Source organism: Barbus barbus (assembly GCF_936440315.1).
Source record: "Barbus barbus genome assembly, chromosome: 41".
NCBI lineage: Eukaryota > Metazoa > Chordata > Actinopteri > Cypriniformes > Cyprinidae > Barbus > Barbus barbus.
In genome coordinates, this window is record NC_136719.1 from 12,185,627 (window position 1) to 12,202,164 (window position 16,538).

The following is a 16,538-nucleotide window of genomic DNA, read 5'->3' on the forward strand; positions in this document are numbered from 1 at the left end:
TCTGATTATGTAACTCGTGTTACTTGTGTTAACCCCAACACTGGTTATGGGTAACATTATGAATCAGTTTCAATATTTCATCATGTCCACATAATTTGTATATTTTGAGAGTAAAAAAAAAGGTACAAAAGGTGTCACCTGGGCATTTTTATATTATAGTACCATAATTGTACTTGCTACCTAAATGGCACATATTGGTAGGGCACCTCCCCAATCACAGATTTGTATCTTTTTTTGATAGTGTGGCTGTGTAATAAATCTCTTCAGGGTCATACAATGACCAGCTGACGGTGAAGCCTGACATGAATTTCGTTGTCTTGTTGTGACTCACTGTTTCCTAATATGCGTCCATCTGATGCAGATCCAAGTGAGAGTCAGTATAGACAGGGATAATCAGCCAAACTGACTGCTAGATGGTAAGATTGACAGATAAGGTGAAGAAACACAGTCATGTGGGTGAGGGAACTAATCCAACCTTGATGTGGAAGTGATTGTAGCCAACATCTGTTCCTGGAATCCACTGCTTAAATAACCTTGCATTGCTTTCCTTATTTATTTATTTTTTATTTATTTTTATTGGCAGGGAAATGTCATTGAGACCACTTGTCCATCCTTCAGCTAAATATGGGGCAATGGAGGGCACATAGAGGTGGCACTGGATTAGAAAGGGATGAAGAAGAAGGGTGGGGCTTTTTAAAGTCTGAACAGACATTGGTTGACAAGTTCAGTCTGTAGAGTTTCTTGTCCAATCCTGGCCATTTTATTATATGAGGATTATATGAGGTCTTATTAGAAGAGTCTGGAGACGTACGTTTAGGAGGAAGGCTGCTGGGCAGAAGACTGTTATTGTTTTCAGATACGCTTTGATCTCAATAGCAAGCTGTCAATATGGTAAGCTTTTTTGGAAATTATTAGATATGATTCATACTTACAATTGGACAATTTTCTAGGAGATCTTGAAGAGAATGAAAAAGTGGATATGTGCAGGTTTAAATGGTGGTTTTAACTTAATGACATCAAGTTGATTCAGTCATATGAAATGATATTTTCCTTGAATAAAACCAGATGCTACACATAAAGCACATTTTGAGTGTAGCACTTAGGTCAATATTGAGCCTGGTTGAATATAAGGCTTAAATTTTATGAATCTTTTTTGGCTTGTTGTGTTTTGCAAATATATTTACAGTGCAATTAATATTCAAAGCATCACTACTGTTAAGTATTTAGAGTGTTTTCTAGTGATTGACAAGTGACTTCTTTGCCTTTGCTAGTGTTAGTGATTGTGGTTTCTGGATACATGTGGTAATCCACAACATCAAAGAGAGGGAAGTTACAGGGTTTGATTACAGTGCTAAGACTATCATGGTCTTTTGACATTTGCAGTGTCATTCTGTGATTCCTCCTGATAATGTGCATGTGAACAACAGGATTCTAGCTCTATGAGAGGAATTCATATTCATGTTGGTTTTAAATAGCATTTTTACACAAAACCAAGGCAAGAACAGGTAAAAGGGTCACAGGGTACTTCCTCCATGCTTGTCGACAGTTTGTGTGCCCTTCTCTATCAAATCGTATAGTGAATCTTATGGAGATGGAGAATATTTGTGATGTAGTAGGAGCTATTGCAGCTAAATTTAAACACTGTGTTCATTTCTGGACTATGTGAGAACATGTTGTTTGACAGATCTCTTAAAATGTGTTTGACAGAATACATTTCATGGAGAAACTCCATACAGAGACTGCATGTGCGCTTCTCACATCTCATGCCTTCTTTAGGGAACATATTAAATACAATTTCATGAAATGTTTATGCATTCAATATTATGTTTTTGGAATACAATTTGAGGACTTGTTCTGACTTATTTCCTTTTAATCGTCTATATTATTATATCACCTTTATTACTGAAGTGTAATATGAGAGATCTTGTCATCATTAGGTAAAATCAATTTCATTCTTCTGTCACATTGTCTTTTTTGTGGCTAATCTATGCAAATAACTTTGTTTTCTGTACTTTTAACTCTTCAATAATAGCTTCACTAGAAACCCATTAAATCTGCTTCACTTGAAGACATATGGATGGTAAAAGTGGAGTAAATTCTGCACATGTTCTTTATAGTGATTTGTGATGTGGAGCTATTAGTCATTACATTATTCCTTCAGTTCTAAATAGATGTTACTTTATTTATTTTATTTATTTATTGCATACATAACCATATACTTGTCAATGTTTGCTTTTTAATTTTGTTTTGTTTTTCTAAGATCTAAAGATATCATTAATAAAAGAAATTGGTTAATTTGATTATTAAGTGTCTTAAGTGTCCACTTTCAGGTTACATATAAAGTATTATGAGATTCAGTCTATACATAAAATATGAATTTCATTGCATTAAATAAAATAGCAAGCCAATTGCTTAATCTTGTTGTGTATGATAAAGGCACTAGCATCATTTGAAAATTCCATCTGATTTGATATTTTGATATTTAATGCAGTGATAATCTTACACGTTTACACTAATGCTGTTTGATAATTAATATTTATTATAATACTTATTTTACCAAATACTTTTAGAGGCCTCTAAAGTTTTCATATATTTTTACTTTATAAAGTTGAACTCAGACAGAACTGTTTAAAAGGAAATGTTTTTCATAAAGTTGTTCTTGTCTGCTCTTTGTTTGCCATTAATATACCTGGAAATATGTTTTTTCTTGCTTAATCCAAGACTAGGAACTCCCATGTGAAGGGTGTCCAGTTCCAAATAATGAACAAAATGATTTTACATTTTCAGTCTGATTTGTGAAAGCCCCCTGTGGCTCTTAATATATCATAATCTCTTTTTTTCATTAGCCCACTGATGCCCAGAATGATGCCCGCTCTTTCCTGAGTGAGGACATGATTGCTGGTGAGTGTGTGAACTTTGACAGTCTCTACATGATTTTGCTCATTCAGAACATTTGATGCACACTGCTTGCCTTTAAGTGGTGAATTGCTCATGTATAAAAATCTTATTAAGCAGCTTTTCACATCCTGTTTTCAATTATTGATTTTTTTCCTTTTTTTATCTCAAATCAAAGAATTCAAAGCTGCCTTCGACATGTTTGACACCGACGGTGGCGGTGATATTAGCACCAAGGAGTTAGGTACCGTCATGAGGATGCTGGGTCAGAACCCATCCAGAGAGGAACTGGATGCCATCATTGAAGAAGTAGATGAAGATGGTAAGTTGGGTCATGTCCCAAAAAAGGACTACATTAAATAAGGGTTCACATGCAATAAGCTGGGATAGTTCACCCAAAAATGTAAATTCTGTCATCATTTACTCACCCTCATGTCATTTCAAACCTGTATGAATTTTTTATTTTATTTTGGTGAACATGATATTTTGAAGAATGTGGGTACGACGGTAGCCATTTACTTCCATAGTAGTTTTTTTCCATACTATGAAAGTCAGTGGCTACCAACGTTCTTTTTATTTATTTATTTTTTGATTCCTTGTTTATTAAACATGTTAGATTTATAACTATTTACTGCAGAGCCTGAGATCTGGCCGTAGAAAACAGGGGGGGGGGGGGGGGGGGTAATGCATACATGTACTTTGACTTGAGCTTCTAGACAGGTGACAGAAGGGGTCAGACTTTCTTTTCATTTTATATAATAAACGGGGAGTGGCATATGCCTTATAGATTAATTTATAATGAATCATTTGGTGAGCTGGGTTTTTGAGGTATAAAAATAATTCCCCCAGACAGTGTCCCAATCAATCACAGTGTTAAGTTTTCTTTTCCAGAAAACCTCAGTCAGAATGTTTAAATACTGTCATGCCACAAGTGATTTATAAATTATACTCATTATTATTTCTAATACTCGCAATATTTCTGGAAGCCATCCTAATCTATCCAGTTTATCATAGGATGAGGGGATATTTTAATCAACCAGGGTACTCTGAAAGCTTTCAGTACAGATCTTAATCTTAAATACAAGAAAAATAGGATAATCCTGGGAGAGCTTGGAAGAACGTCCTCCTTGGAAATAATATGATTGTCTAGTACGATGTATGATGAATTCAGCTCTATTTAAATGTATAGATTTTGATTCTGATTTAAGAACAATTTTACTGTTTTGGCTTTGATCTCACAAAATGTAGATCAATTTGTTTTTCCTATAATTCAAATTTACGGCTCTCCATACACTTTTTATTAAAGGCTAAATTTACCCCTAATAAATCATTTAGTGGTTTCCCATAACACTTGGGGGTCAGAGGCTGAATCTCTGTTAATCTGTAAAAACTCTGTCAAAGAGCTGCATAAATCAGCCACAGATGTACAATCATGTAACAAGGAGGTATTAAATCTCCATCAATTGCAGTAAAGATGTAATTATTGGAGAATGATCAGATAAAAGAAGTGGTGGTTACCAACATTCTTCAAAATACCAGAATGTATACAGGTTTGGAACAATATGAGGGTAAATGATGACAGAATTTTCATTTTTGGATGAATTATCCAAATTTTGGATGAGTATTTGGTTTCATCCAAATACTCAAACTGTTTTCTGTTCATTCCTGTCTGCATTTCAGTCTATCCCATCACATCTCACATCTTTTGCATTCTCAGGCAGTGGCTCTATTGACTTTGAGGAGTTCTTGGTCATGATGGTGCAGCAACTAAAAGAAGACCAAGCTGGCAAGAGTGAGGAGGAACTATCTGAATGCTTCCGTGTCTTTGACAAGTATGTCATTTGATGTTAACACCGAACTGAACAGCAGTGTGAGGAAAGGTCATTAGGACCCAAGAAAAAACTTGGAATTTCAAATTTCAAAAATTAGAAATTCGAACTGTACACACAAAATGCTGCCCAAAAAAGTAAAATATTGGCTTCTTTTTAGATTTTTATGACTTTTTGCACCTTTAATAAACATTTGACAAATGCACAAATTAATATCAAAATATGTCGATTTTAACAAGTTTTCTTTGGCCAAATTAGAAGTAATGCTTCTCCTGCACGTTCACTTGAGAACAAGAGCCGTCTCTGGAACAAAGCAGAGACCTATCACAAATATGATTTTAAAATAGACATTGCAGAATCCTGGGAACTTTATCATCATGAAATTATATATTAGGGTATAATTTTGCCATAATTTTGTGTGCTGTCTGGGTCACGGTATTGGAGAGGATCATGCATGGTCGCTCAAAATACATACAGTACATCGCGTTAAAGTGCTACTGAAGGCTTTAATATGGGGTAAATATAGAAATATATAAAATTATAATTTCTCCTACTTCTCCATATACAGGCAGGCCTGATTTCAGAATTAAATCACTGAGGGTGCTTCTGAAGTCAGTGAGGGTGCTCTAGCAATCATGTACATCTATTTTGACATATTTTTGCCCTGTCCATTGATAGTAACATCCGCATATAAATGCAGCATTTATATTCGTATGTCACTCCCGAAACTTTGCAGCGTGTAAGCGGTCACTGGTCCACTTAGCATCATGAAAAACAAAACTTATTTGTAGAGCGCTCTTTTTATAATAATTAAAAAGCTGTCACTCATTTCAGTTTATTGCGATCTTACAAAGTTCCGTTATAATCAATGAAGCTCTACACTGCACAATTAATGTCTTATTTGCATCATGTTACACTTTGCTTGTTATAGATTCTAAATTAAAACGCTTGGCCATTGCATTAGGAAATCAACAGAAAATGGTGATCGGCTACATTGATCAGTGCTACAAAAACACATTGAACCATATGTGCATATGTTTCGCCAGTGTCCTATTTCTACAGCTTCAACTGATGTTCTCCGAACCTGGATACATTTAATTGCAAAGAAATATGAAATAAGTCTTTCATACATGTTTTTAGGCATCATCCAAGTGGATGCTGCACACAGGTGGTGGTTGAGCAGAGACCCCCTCCTCATGATTGTAAAGCGCTTTGGGTGTACGGCAATACACAATAAATGCGCTATATAAATGCATCATTCATTCATTCATTCATTCATTCATGAACAATTACCAAGATCATAAAACTATCGAAGCCAAAGGTTTTAATAAAGCAATAGGTTACTGGTAGCCACATCAGTGGCGCGAGAGGGCGCTTAAAGTGTCCGAAGGCTATAGAGATGCTAAAAAAGCTATAAATTAAATTTTGCATTTATATACAGTAAAATCAAGTTTTATGTCATTTTTACGATTTTTAATGAAATACAAATTTTGAATAATGAAAATAAGTTTGTGTCTGCTTATTCTATTCATCAGTGTGTGAACCATTAAAGAAGAAACTGCATTTTCCATATTTCATTTCTGGGTTGAAAAAGGAAAAATGAATGCATGCAAACGTACATGGACCCAAGACATGGAGGTTGGCTCTGTGTACTTTTGCGTCCATTCATTTTTCATTTTTTAACCCAGAAATGAAATATGGAAAATGTGGTTTCTTCTTTAATGGAGTTTTCTTCTACATATGCACATTCACAGTTCTGTCCATTGACATTTTATTTTTCTCTATATTTTATGTTTATTGTCAATTCTCTTTATTATTATCAATTCTTTCTGATTCTGATTCTAATGGTTCAAACACTGATGAATAGAATAAACAGACACAAATTAATTTTGCATTATTCAAAATTCATATTTCATTATAAATGTTCAATTTCTAGCTTTTTTAGCGTCTCTATACAGACAGTATAAGCGATACTGATGTGGCTACCACCTATTGCTTTATGAAAACCTTTGGCTTTGATATTTTAAAGGGGTCATCGGATGCAAAATTCACTTTTCAAGTTGTTTGAATATAAATGTGTGTTAGAAGTGTGTGTACACATCCATCCTATAATGATAAAAATCCACCCAGTGTTTTTTTTTTTTTAATGCCTATTTTAAAATCCCCTTTCTCAAATCAAATGTTCTGAGGTTCCTGTCAGAATGACGTAGTTCTGTACAGACCTCTCTCACGAGAGTTGATAGCAAGACCATCTTACCTTAGACTCGCCCTGAGTGAGCTGAGAGCTGTCCGCCTTCGGTGCAGGGGAAGACCAGATATCTCAGATTAAGTGATTGAAGTGTTTAGTTGTTGGATGTAATAATGAATATAGCAGTCATCATTTACTTTGTAAATGTGGAGGCGATATTTAGCCACACTATAACATCATAGAGTGGCACATTCCTCAAGCTGTCGTTTTGGCAGACTGGCCAATATAAGCTGTGTTTAGACTAATGAGAAAGTTTTGAGTTCTGAAACTTACAGGATGTTTTTTATAGTACAATGACCTCTTACATGTCGAAAGATCAAGGGAATTTTGGTTTCTCAGTTCATGAACCCTTTAAACAAAAACACTCATGTAATCATCCCGGCATCACAATCACATATGACATCACAAGACAAAAAGCCACTTAGCTTGACAACAAAATCAAGAACAATTTTGTAATTAAAACAATATTATATATTTTCCCAACAGGAACCAAGATGGTTTCATCGACCGTGATGAGTTTGCTGATATCTTGCGTGCAACTGGCGAGCCAGTGACAGACGAAGACATAAATGAACTCATGTTAGATGCAGATTCAAACAAAGATGGGAAGATTGATTTTGATGGTAAATCAAATCTTATTTATTCTATGCTGCCCTCATGTGGAACATAAAAGTTCCAAACATGTTTTTTGTTTTTTTTGTAAAAACGCAGTGGAAGAATCATTTTGGGCATTTTTTGGTAACATTTTAGAATACTGTTTCTTACTTACTGCATAACTAATAAGGAATTATTGAAGAACTAACAGGTATTTACAGGTAACAATTATTCATTAACACTTAACTCACTACTGTTAACTACTAAGGAAGATGTGTTAAATCAGTATGTAATATAATTTTATGATTGTGTTAAGTAACAGTTAACTACTCAATAACTAATGTATTCTTTAATACCTCCTTAAGAACTACTATTAATTATCTACTAGTTAAGGTTCAAGAAAAATAACTATGAAGTAACTACTAATGAACAGTCATATACAGTTCAATTGAGTTGTGTCCCTTTCATATAAATGTTATTATCAGTAGTAGTAGTAGCAGTATGAAAATGCAATATTAATAAATGCAGTTACTTTTATAGAGGTTTTGCCTTTGTAGTGAATTGTTTTGTGAGTGTGTTTTGTAAGAAATCACCACTCCAGTGCCATGCGATAACTTACCTTAGTTTTTTTTATTTTATATACAGCACTGTATGTGTGCCTCCTCACCATATACCACATTACCATTCATTTAATTCCTGTATGTAAAAAAAATTAAAATACATGTAACCCATTAGTAATTAATAAAGAATTATCAAATAATTCTGAAGGACTTATTTCGAACCTGAAACAGTAGGCCTTCTAAAGTGAAAATATAGTGAAAACTTTAAGTTGGATAGTTATGGCAAGACAGTGCAGTTGGCTTTCCTTTCCGAAGCAGATTTCCTACAGAACATGCGCACAATGCAATTATTTAAGATACAGGCAAAAGCATAAGGGGTGAGCACCATAAAGGCGTAGGTGACATTTCACCAACTTTACAGGACGGCCAAAACAAAAAATTACCATTGGTTGATCTGAATTTGTGCACTGATTTCAATCGTTTGTAATAAACATTTGTACACTCATGGATGACAGTATACTTTTGTCCGTATAAAGTGCTCATCAAGAGCTTTCTTTTCATATATGTATGTATGTATATATATATCTATATATATATCCATTTCACCCAAAATATCTCTTACGCCTCTCTGGTTCTCACCCCTCGTTATGTACAATTATAGTAATGAGTCCTTTTGGGTGTACAGCAAACAAAATGCATATTTTATTTCCATTATAGGCTAATAATAGTAGTAGTGGACTGTAGCAAAGTTGCTACTGTAGTAGTACTTTGTACGTGTCCTTTTACTCAACTGTTCATTAGTAGTTATTTCATAGTTATTTTTCTTGAACCTTAACTAGTAGATAATTAATAGTAGTTATTCAGGAGGCATGACAGAATACATTAGTTATTGAGTAGCTAACTGTTACTTAACACAATCATAAAATTGTATTTCGTACTGATTAGTTAACACATCTTCCTTAGTAGTTAACAGTAGTGAGTTAAGTGTTAATGAATAATTACATGTTAGTTCTTCAATAATTCCTTATTAGTTATGCAGTAAGTAAGAAACAGTATTCTAAAGTGTTATCCATTTTTTCTTAGTGTGAAGAACATTTAAATAATCTGAAGAATCTTACTGCACTATAAAGAATGTCAATTATGATCTTTTGTTTTAAACAGTAAGTAGACAGATATAAATACACCCTTATACATAACTATCGATGCAATATACTCTTATGCCTTCCTTAGGGAGCTATAAAAAACACTAGCAAATTAAATATAATTTCATGAAATGTTTATACATTCAGATTCAATATTATTCTCTTGGAATACAATATAAGGACTTGACTTGACTCTTGTTTTCTATTTTCTATTTAAATACGACTGTATTACTGACGTGTGATATGAGAGATGTTGTCATTATTAGGTAAATTAATCAATTTCATCCTTTAGTCACATTCTTATTCTTTTCGTGGCTGCAGAACTAATCAATTTATTATGACTAATAACTCTTCAATATCAATATAAACAAAATTAAGTCTTCCTAACCTGAGGACATATGGTAAAATTGGAGATCATTCTGCAGATGTTCTCCACAGTGCTTTGTTATATAGACATTAGTCTATATATATAAGCACAAAGATCTCCACTTTTACCATATGTCCTCAGTATTTTTCCTTCAATTCTTATTCCTTCGATAAATACTTCATTTATTTATTGCATATCCATGGCCATATGTTTGTCCATTTTTTATTTAGTTAGTTTTTTAAATGGTAAAAAGGGTAACACTTTAGTATAAGTGACCTATTCTCACTATGAACTAGTTGCTAGTAACATGCATATTGGCTGTTTATTAGTGCTTAAATCACATATTCTGCATGACCATATTCTACAGTACATCCTCAATCCTATACCCAATACCTAAACTTAACAACTACCTTAGCAGTAAGCAGTAATTAGGAGTTTATTGAGGCAAAAGTTGTAGTTAATAGTGTGAATTGAACCTTAAAATAAAGTATGACCATAAAAGTTCTATAAGAAGATTATTAATAAAATAAACAGATAGATTACTAAGTGTTTTTACCACCTCCAGGTCACCTAGAAATGATATGGACATCAGTCTAGGTATGTCTAGCAGTCTAACAATGTATGGATGGCATTGCAATAAATAACAAAATATCAAACCAATAGCTTAATTTTTAATTAAGTATGATAAAAGCACTTGCATAATTTGTCTGCAAATTCGGTCTGATTTGATATTTTCTTATTAAATGCAGTGATAATTATATGTATGTGTGTATCTACAACATAAAAGTTTGTACATGGAACCATGCCAATTAAGAACTTGTATTTTTAAGAGTTTACTAAAGCAGATAAAATTACACACATATATAAAAAGATGTAATTACACACATACTCAGGGGGATTCTTTTTCCTGATCTCCAGGTATCAGCGAGTTCTTTTGAATCCCAAGACGTGAGACAAGACAAGCATTTTCTTACAGAAACGAATAATCACAATATTTGAATGCAAAATATGTTCAGAGTGGAGAGGGTGTAAACAATACCAGGAAAGGGGCTTGTATGTTACGTCATCCCTTTTTCTATTTTCATTCCAGAGTTTCTTAAAATGATGGAGAATGTCCAGTAAGAAAAACTTACATTCCATGTCCTCCAACCACTAATGACAGCAGTCAAGACTCCCAAGAACAAACCAAGCTGAGATCTTTAAAGGAAAAGCAGAAAACACAACATCACCCAGGTTCAAATTGTTAACAATGAAGATGGGCTGAATTCGCTTCGAGGGTCAGAGAATATTATAGATCAGTGCCGTCTTGTTGGAAATGTTCCTTTGGGACCGCACTGTGATGTATCTATAAATAACCCTTCAAACCTTTTAAGAGGAAACCACTTATGCCTCTCCCCTCAGCTGTCTCCTACTACACCTGCTTTTTACCAAGCAACCTTCCTTCAACCCCCTTCCCCTCTCCCTCACCCTTTACAGTGATTCAAAATAACCCTGCTACAGCATTAGCCTCGGAAAAAGACGTAATGTTGTCATGGCGATAAGAAATCTCTTTAGCTCACGTTAACGCCGTCTGCAAATCTATTAAAAAGGCATATCTTGGCCAATCTGCTTGTTTGTTTGGTGATTTTTTTTTTTTTACTGTGATTGTATTATCTAAATTTATACAGAATCTCTGTGTCTGTAAAAACGTACAGCTCTAACATTTTTTAAAGCTAAATGCAATTTCAGGCCTAAAAAAATGTTGTTATGGGGCCAAATATCACATTTCTGGAAGCTGCAACTCATGACACTCATGGGATCTTCTCACCCACCTTGCCCATAATTTCACTACACCCAATCAGAAAAACAAGATCATCGCACCATGATGGTTTCCAGAACCCCATGTCCAAAATACATAACACTTTGGCCATCCAGTAGATCCATAGTGTTGGACAAATATCTTCTGATATTTCCGTACTTAACCATAGTTAACCTCTTCACATGTTCAAGTTCAAGTTTATTTGTACAGCGCTTTTTACGATATAAATTGTTGCAAAGCAGCTCTACAGGAAATTAAGTTTCCACAATATATTTATATATTGCAGAACCTTAATATATTTAACTTGTGGCAAAATTTGGTAATTCTGTATGTGGTCTGAGCTTTGGCATCCTCTGAGGTCCTCTGAGGGGTTGGCATGATCTTTTCTCAGGTATTCGGTCATCTCAGATGATTTAAGGGTTGGATCCAGACTGAAGCTTCTGTAATTCCTAGTTACCACGGGATGTTAATCCCGTGACAGAAACAGAGAAACAAATAGACATAATTAGCGTAGCTGCTGTTTCATCTAAGCAAAAATGATTTGTTCAACCCAAGCTAAAGAATAATAATAATATACATTTGATCAGATATAACTGCAGTACAAGATTATAAAATGCATTATGTGAATGCTTGGCTAAAGAGATGTGTCTTTAATCTAGATTTAAACAGATAGTGTGTCTGAACCCCGAACGTTATCAGGAAGGCTATTCCAGAGTTTGGGAGCCAAATGTGAAAAAGCTCTACCTCCTTTAGTGGCCAAAAAACGTCATGAAAAAGATCAATTTCGAATCCTAATGTCAACGTTTTGTGCCAGGAGCATGCAAGTTATACAAATGAGTTCTGAAAGGTGCAAAAGGTCAGATTTCCATGTTTTCTTCTCATGGTAGAAAGCCATGTGATGCTTTTGACACCTCGTTTTCTTCAGGTCATATTGATGGAGGTGTTATCTCATGCAAGTGCCGTGAATGCAAATCTCCAGAGCTGCAATCATATGCAAAATTCAAAATCGGACCTTTCTGCTCTTCTCAAAATCTCCTATTAAATCTCTCCATTTCTGCCTGAAAGTATAGAGTCCACAACCCCTCCTCCGAGTTCTCCCACATCCTTCTCCAATCCACGTCTGTACAATTCCTTGCTCAGGAAACACATGCCATATATGGAAACTCGGGTTTAGGCTCTTCGGGGTTTGGGGTACCTGTGTCGCCATTTGTGTTGTTGCGTTTTGGTTGGGGTGGACTAGAGATCTAAACCTTTTGCTATTCAGGGCACGCTGAAGATTTGCAACACAGCACCTTCCCAAGAGGTTTAGGGTTTCTCGGCTTGACTAAAGAGGGGTGGTGCAGAACACTATTGGCTCTCTCCTTTTTAAAAATGAATTTCCATCTGTACGCTACTTATTTTAAATCATTATAAGCCATTTTAGTCCATCAGTATGTTACTTCTCAAATTTAGTAGAAATTTCGGGGTGGAATTATTAAAAAATAAAGTCTGCCAGGATTTCGTGTCTAAACATTAGTGTGGTCAACATTAACATGCAATTTCCATAATGAAGTTTTACCAGACACACTAAATAATTATTTTATTGTGTCTTTGAACAGGTCTTCCAATAAATACAGGCTTTTTAACAATAAACACACCAGAATAAGGCAGTTACCATTTTCCTGTTTTCTTGCAGACTGCTCTTAAAGTGTACTCATTTCACATTTCTATTGGCTTATGGGAGCCGTCGAACCCTAAAAGTTCAGGATTCTAAATCTGGAGGCCTGTGGGCGGGTCTTGGGTGGCCTGTTTAAAGTGTGTCAGAACTGTCACTTGAGTCTAGTCCTTCTGTTGGGGTGCGAGCGCATTGACCACTGCTTGTCTCGTGGATATAAGTGAGGAGGCTAATCCACAACCATGGTAAGAGTTTAAATAATCTAAGCAGTCAGTTTTGCTAATTAACGCATGAAAACATAAAATGTGCAAATGGCCTAGTCAAAAAGTCAGAATTACATTTCTGTCATTATTAGTAATGGATTATAAGGTTAAAGTATTGTTAATAGTTCCCTTGCAATTTTGCATGCATTTAATAAATCTTTATAATAAAATTAATAAATAAAAATCAACCTTAGTATGACTAAAAAAATCATTATGGTTTTGAAAAATAGATTAAATAAAAATATATTTAAATGAGTTTATTTTGTCTCTTTTGACTTTTTTTTTTTTAATCAGACAATTGCTCTATTTTTGTCTTATTTTTGCCTGGGCAACAATGCCTGATATAATCTGAGAGTAACTTTATTAGGTGTTATTTTAGGTGACTTTATTACAGATTCAAAGTTAACTGACTGCTGATCAATTTGTGTTACAAGACCAAGATTTCTCTCTGACAAAAAAATGTCATTACTATATGATAAATTCATCACATTGCAGCAAAATCCACTGTTGAAAAATGGCATCTGAAACAGCTCACTGCTATTTTTCTGTTGTAGTAATGTTTAATTAAAGTTTAATTATTCCAAGACCAAATAGTCAAAGATCACCCTGAAATATCATCCATATATCTGTTAAAGTATAATGGTACTAATGAGTGTTTAAAAGAAGGGGTGGTGGTCAGAAATCCGTAAGATGGACATCATGCCATTTGATATGAATCTGGTCAGCAGGTTAGGTTAAGTAGGTTAACTAAAAGCTGAGGCGACACATTCCAAGGCTCCTATTTCAGAATTACCATGTACAGTCACTGACTGCGAGGATAACGTGTTGAGCCTAAAATAGTCGCAAAGTGTCTTGGAGGAGTGTTCTGGGTACCATCTGTTGTTTGCAAGGCCTACAAAACCCTGTCTTAATACAAACAGATAATTAGGAAAACAAATGACTGTCCAGAAGAACCTGGGTTTCTCATTTATCAGATTAATGCACTGAACTGTTTATATCTGAAACGAACCGTTCATAATGTAACTGTTTCACAGACTGACGCGCAACAGGAGGCCCGCTCATACCTGAGCGAGGAGATGCTTGCCGGTGAGTGTACTGATAAAAATTATACATCACCAATATTCACGACGTTTTTTCCATTAAACGTTATGCGTCTTTTTCAAAGAGTTCAAGGCTGCCTTCGACATGTTCGACACTGACGGTGGCGGTGATATCAGCACCAAGGAGTTGGGTACCGTCATGAGGATGCTGGGTCAGAATCCAACCAGAGAAGAGTTGGAAGAAATCATCGAGGAGGTCGATGAAGACGGTAAGCAAAATGCTACAGCTGGGAAAAAAGTGGATGCATAGAACCATATAACGCTGTAGAACGAAATATACTATACGCAAGCTCATTTCCGTGCGTTCTTGCGTTTTTTACGCAGAAGTACGCGTTGCATTCTCAGCGCTGCCGCAAGGGGCGCTACAGAGGAAAATGCCAATTATTTCCTTCGGGACTAATAGTGCCATTGCGGAGCAAGAGTTTAAAAATGATCTTGCCAAGACAGAAATAATAAAGTGCAACTTACCTGAATATTAAAACACCCCATTTTAAAGTCAAAATCATATGAATGAATAAATCTGTCACCCCTTCAGGCCTTCAAATATGTTCAATGTATGTGTTTTCACACTTGCGTGAAGTATGTTTCTGGCCTATGTGATGATGTCTGTACATTTTTATTATTCATATTAATAATAATAATTGTTCAACTTTAAGCATAAAATACAAAAATGTAGATTGTAATAGCTAATGTACTTTATACTGGAAACTGTAGGCAGCGGATCCATCGACTTTGAGGAGTTCTTGGTCATGATGGTGAGACTCCTAAAGGAGGACCAGGCTGGCAAGAGCGAGGAAGAGTTGGCTGAATGCTTTCGCGTGCTGGACAAGTATGTCATCTGATATCTTCTTGTATGCACCTGTTTTTGAATGTGACCCAGACTCACTTTAGCATATGTAACACCGTGAATCTGCAGGAACGGTGATGGCTACATCGACAGAGATGAGTTTGCTGAGATCATCCGCAGCACTGGTGAATCCATCTCAGAGGAAGAGATTGATGAGCTGCTTAAAGATGGAGACAAAAACAACGATGGCATGCTGGACTTTGATGGTACGATGGCTTATAAATTACATTTCCTTTCATTTATGAGCATGCAAGACCAAGTATTGAAGCAACACCCATGTCCATTTTTCCCCAGAATTCCTCAAGATGATGGAGAACGTGCAGTAAAACAGACTCAAGGACATTCCTCTCCCCTCTCACCCCTGCCAACTGGAAACTTTACATCTCAGTGCCACTCAAATTTACTTCTTCCTTTTGTCCTATTTCTGCCTCCATCTCACCTCTTCAGCAGACAGACAGATAAACACCTCTGTGGGGTTTGCCAAGGTTTGGCTCCCACTGAACCCTCATGCAAGATCCAAGGAGCCAAGCTGTGGTGTGGTTCACAGGCTCATCGTGTTATGATGGCGCTCAAGTTCTCTAGAAGCACATGCCACGGTAGACCCCACATTTGTGGGTGTTTAGTCTAGATCAGCAGCTTGTTACCGCTGCATAGACCAATGCCAAAGCCAAACCACTTCACTGTATTTAAGAACAAATGCTTGAAAACAGAATAAAAAATAAAACACACATTGTTTAGTTGGTCTGACATTTTGATTTGTATGATTTTGTTTTGAGGAGTTTAGCAATTAAACATTGTTTTTTTTCTCTGGAGTCTCTGATCCCAATTAGTTGACAATTTCTGTATATACTAAAGACTATAACTAGTACTGTTTATGTAGCAGCAAAACCCAAACCACAAACTCTTACAAATATCACAGTGATATTTCACTTATGTCAATATGGCATTCAGTTTTATTAGACATGCTGTAGGAATAGCTCTCCTTCTCTATTGCACATTTAGATTTTTAACATGACATTCTTTGTGTGCTGCAAGTGTGTAAATCAGTAAATTGTGTCTTGTTTATCTGGTCAATGGCTGATGAGTATTATTTACAAAGTAAAGGGTTGCACACTAATAATGCAAATATAACTGATGACAAAGTAAATTACATATTCCTCCTTTTGTGAGAATGATATACACTGGGTGAAAAACATCAAATGTTAAAAGAATACTGAATGAGTATAATAATAATTATCTGG

At 35.3% G+C, this 16,538-nt stretch overlaps 3 protein-coding genes across 4 annotated transcripts in view; 2 read left to right on the forward strand and 1 right to left on the reverse strand.

Annotated features, from left to right (window-relative positions):
- The window catches only part of LOC306861073 (ninjurin-1-like), a gene marked incomplete at both ends in the record, with an annotated part of 649,099 nt that overhangs the window by 314,476 nt on the left and 318,085 nt on the right, over positions 1-16,538 (reverse strand). The window lies entirely within an intron of this gene.
- On the forward strand, positions 727-11,243 carry LOC306861062 (troponin C, skeletal muscle-like). 2 transcript variants are annotated; one of them, XM_079403134.1, is made up of 6 exons: positions 727-891; positions 2,847-2,901; positions 3,074-3,217; positions 4,613-4,727; positions 7,459-7,595; positions 10,726-11,243. In XM_079403134.1, exons 1-6 carry the CDS (start codon positions 889-891, stop codon positions 10,755-10,757), a joined length of 486 nt encoding a protein of 161 aa, XP_079259260.1. In that variant the 5' UTR covers positions 727-888; the 3' UTR covers positions 10,758-11,243. The 2 variants fall into 2 exon arrangements, with proteins under 2 accessions (XP_079259260.1, XP_079259259.1); XM_079403133.1 differs by lacking the exon at positions 10,726-11,243 and having other exon boundaries at positions 796-891; positions 7,459-8,320.
- Positions 13,144-16,368, forward strand: LOC306860155 (troponin C, skeletal muscle-like). Its single transcript, XM_079401710.1, has 6 exons — positions 13,144-13,332; positions 14,385-14,436; positions 14,516-14,659; positions 15,165-15,279; positions 15,367-15,503; positions 15,592-16,368. Exons 1-6 carry the CDS (start codon positions 13,330-13,332, stop codon positions 15,621-15,623), a joined length of 483 nt encoding a protein of 160 aa, XP_079257836.1. The 5' UTR covers positions 13,144-13,329; the 3' UTR covers positions 15,624-16,368.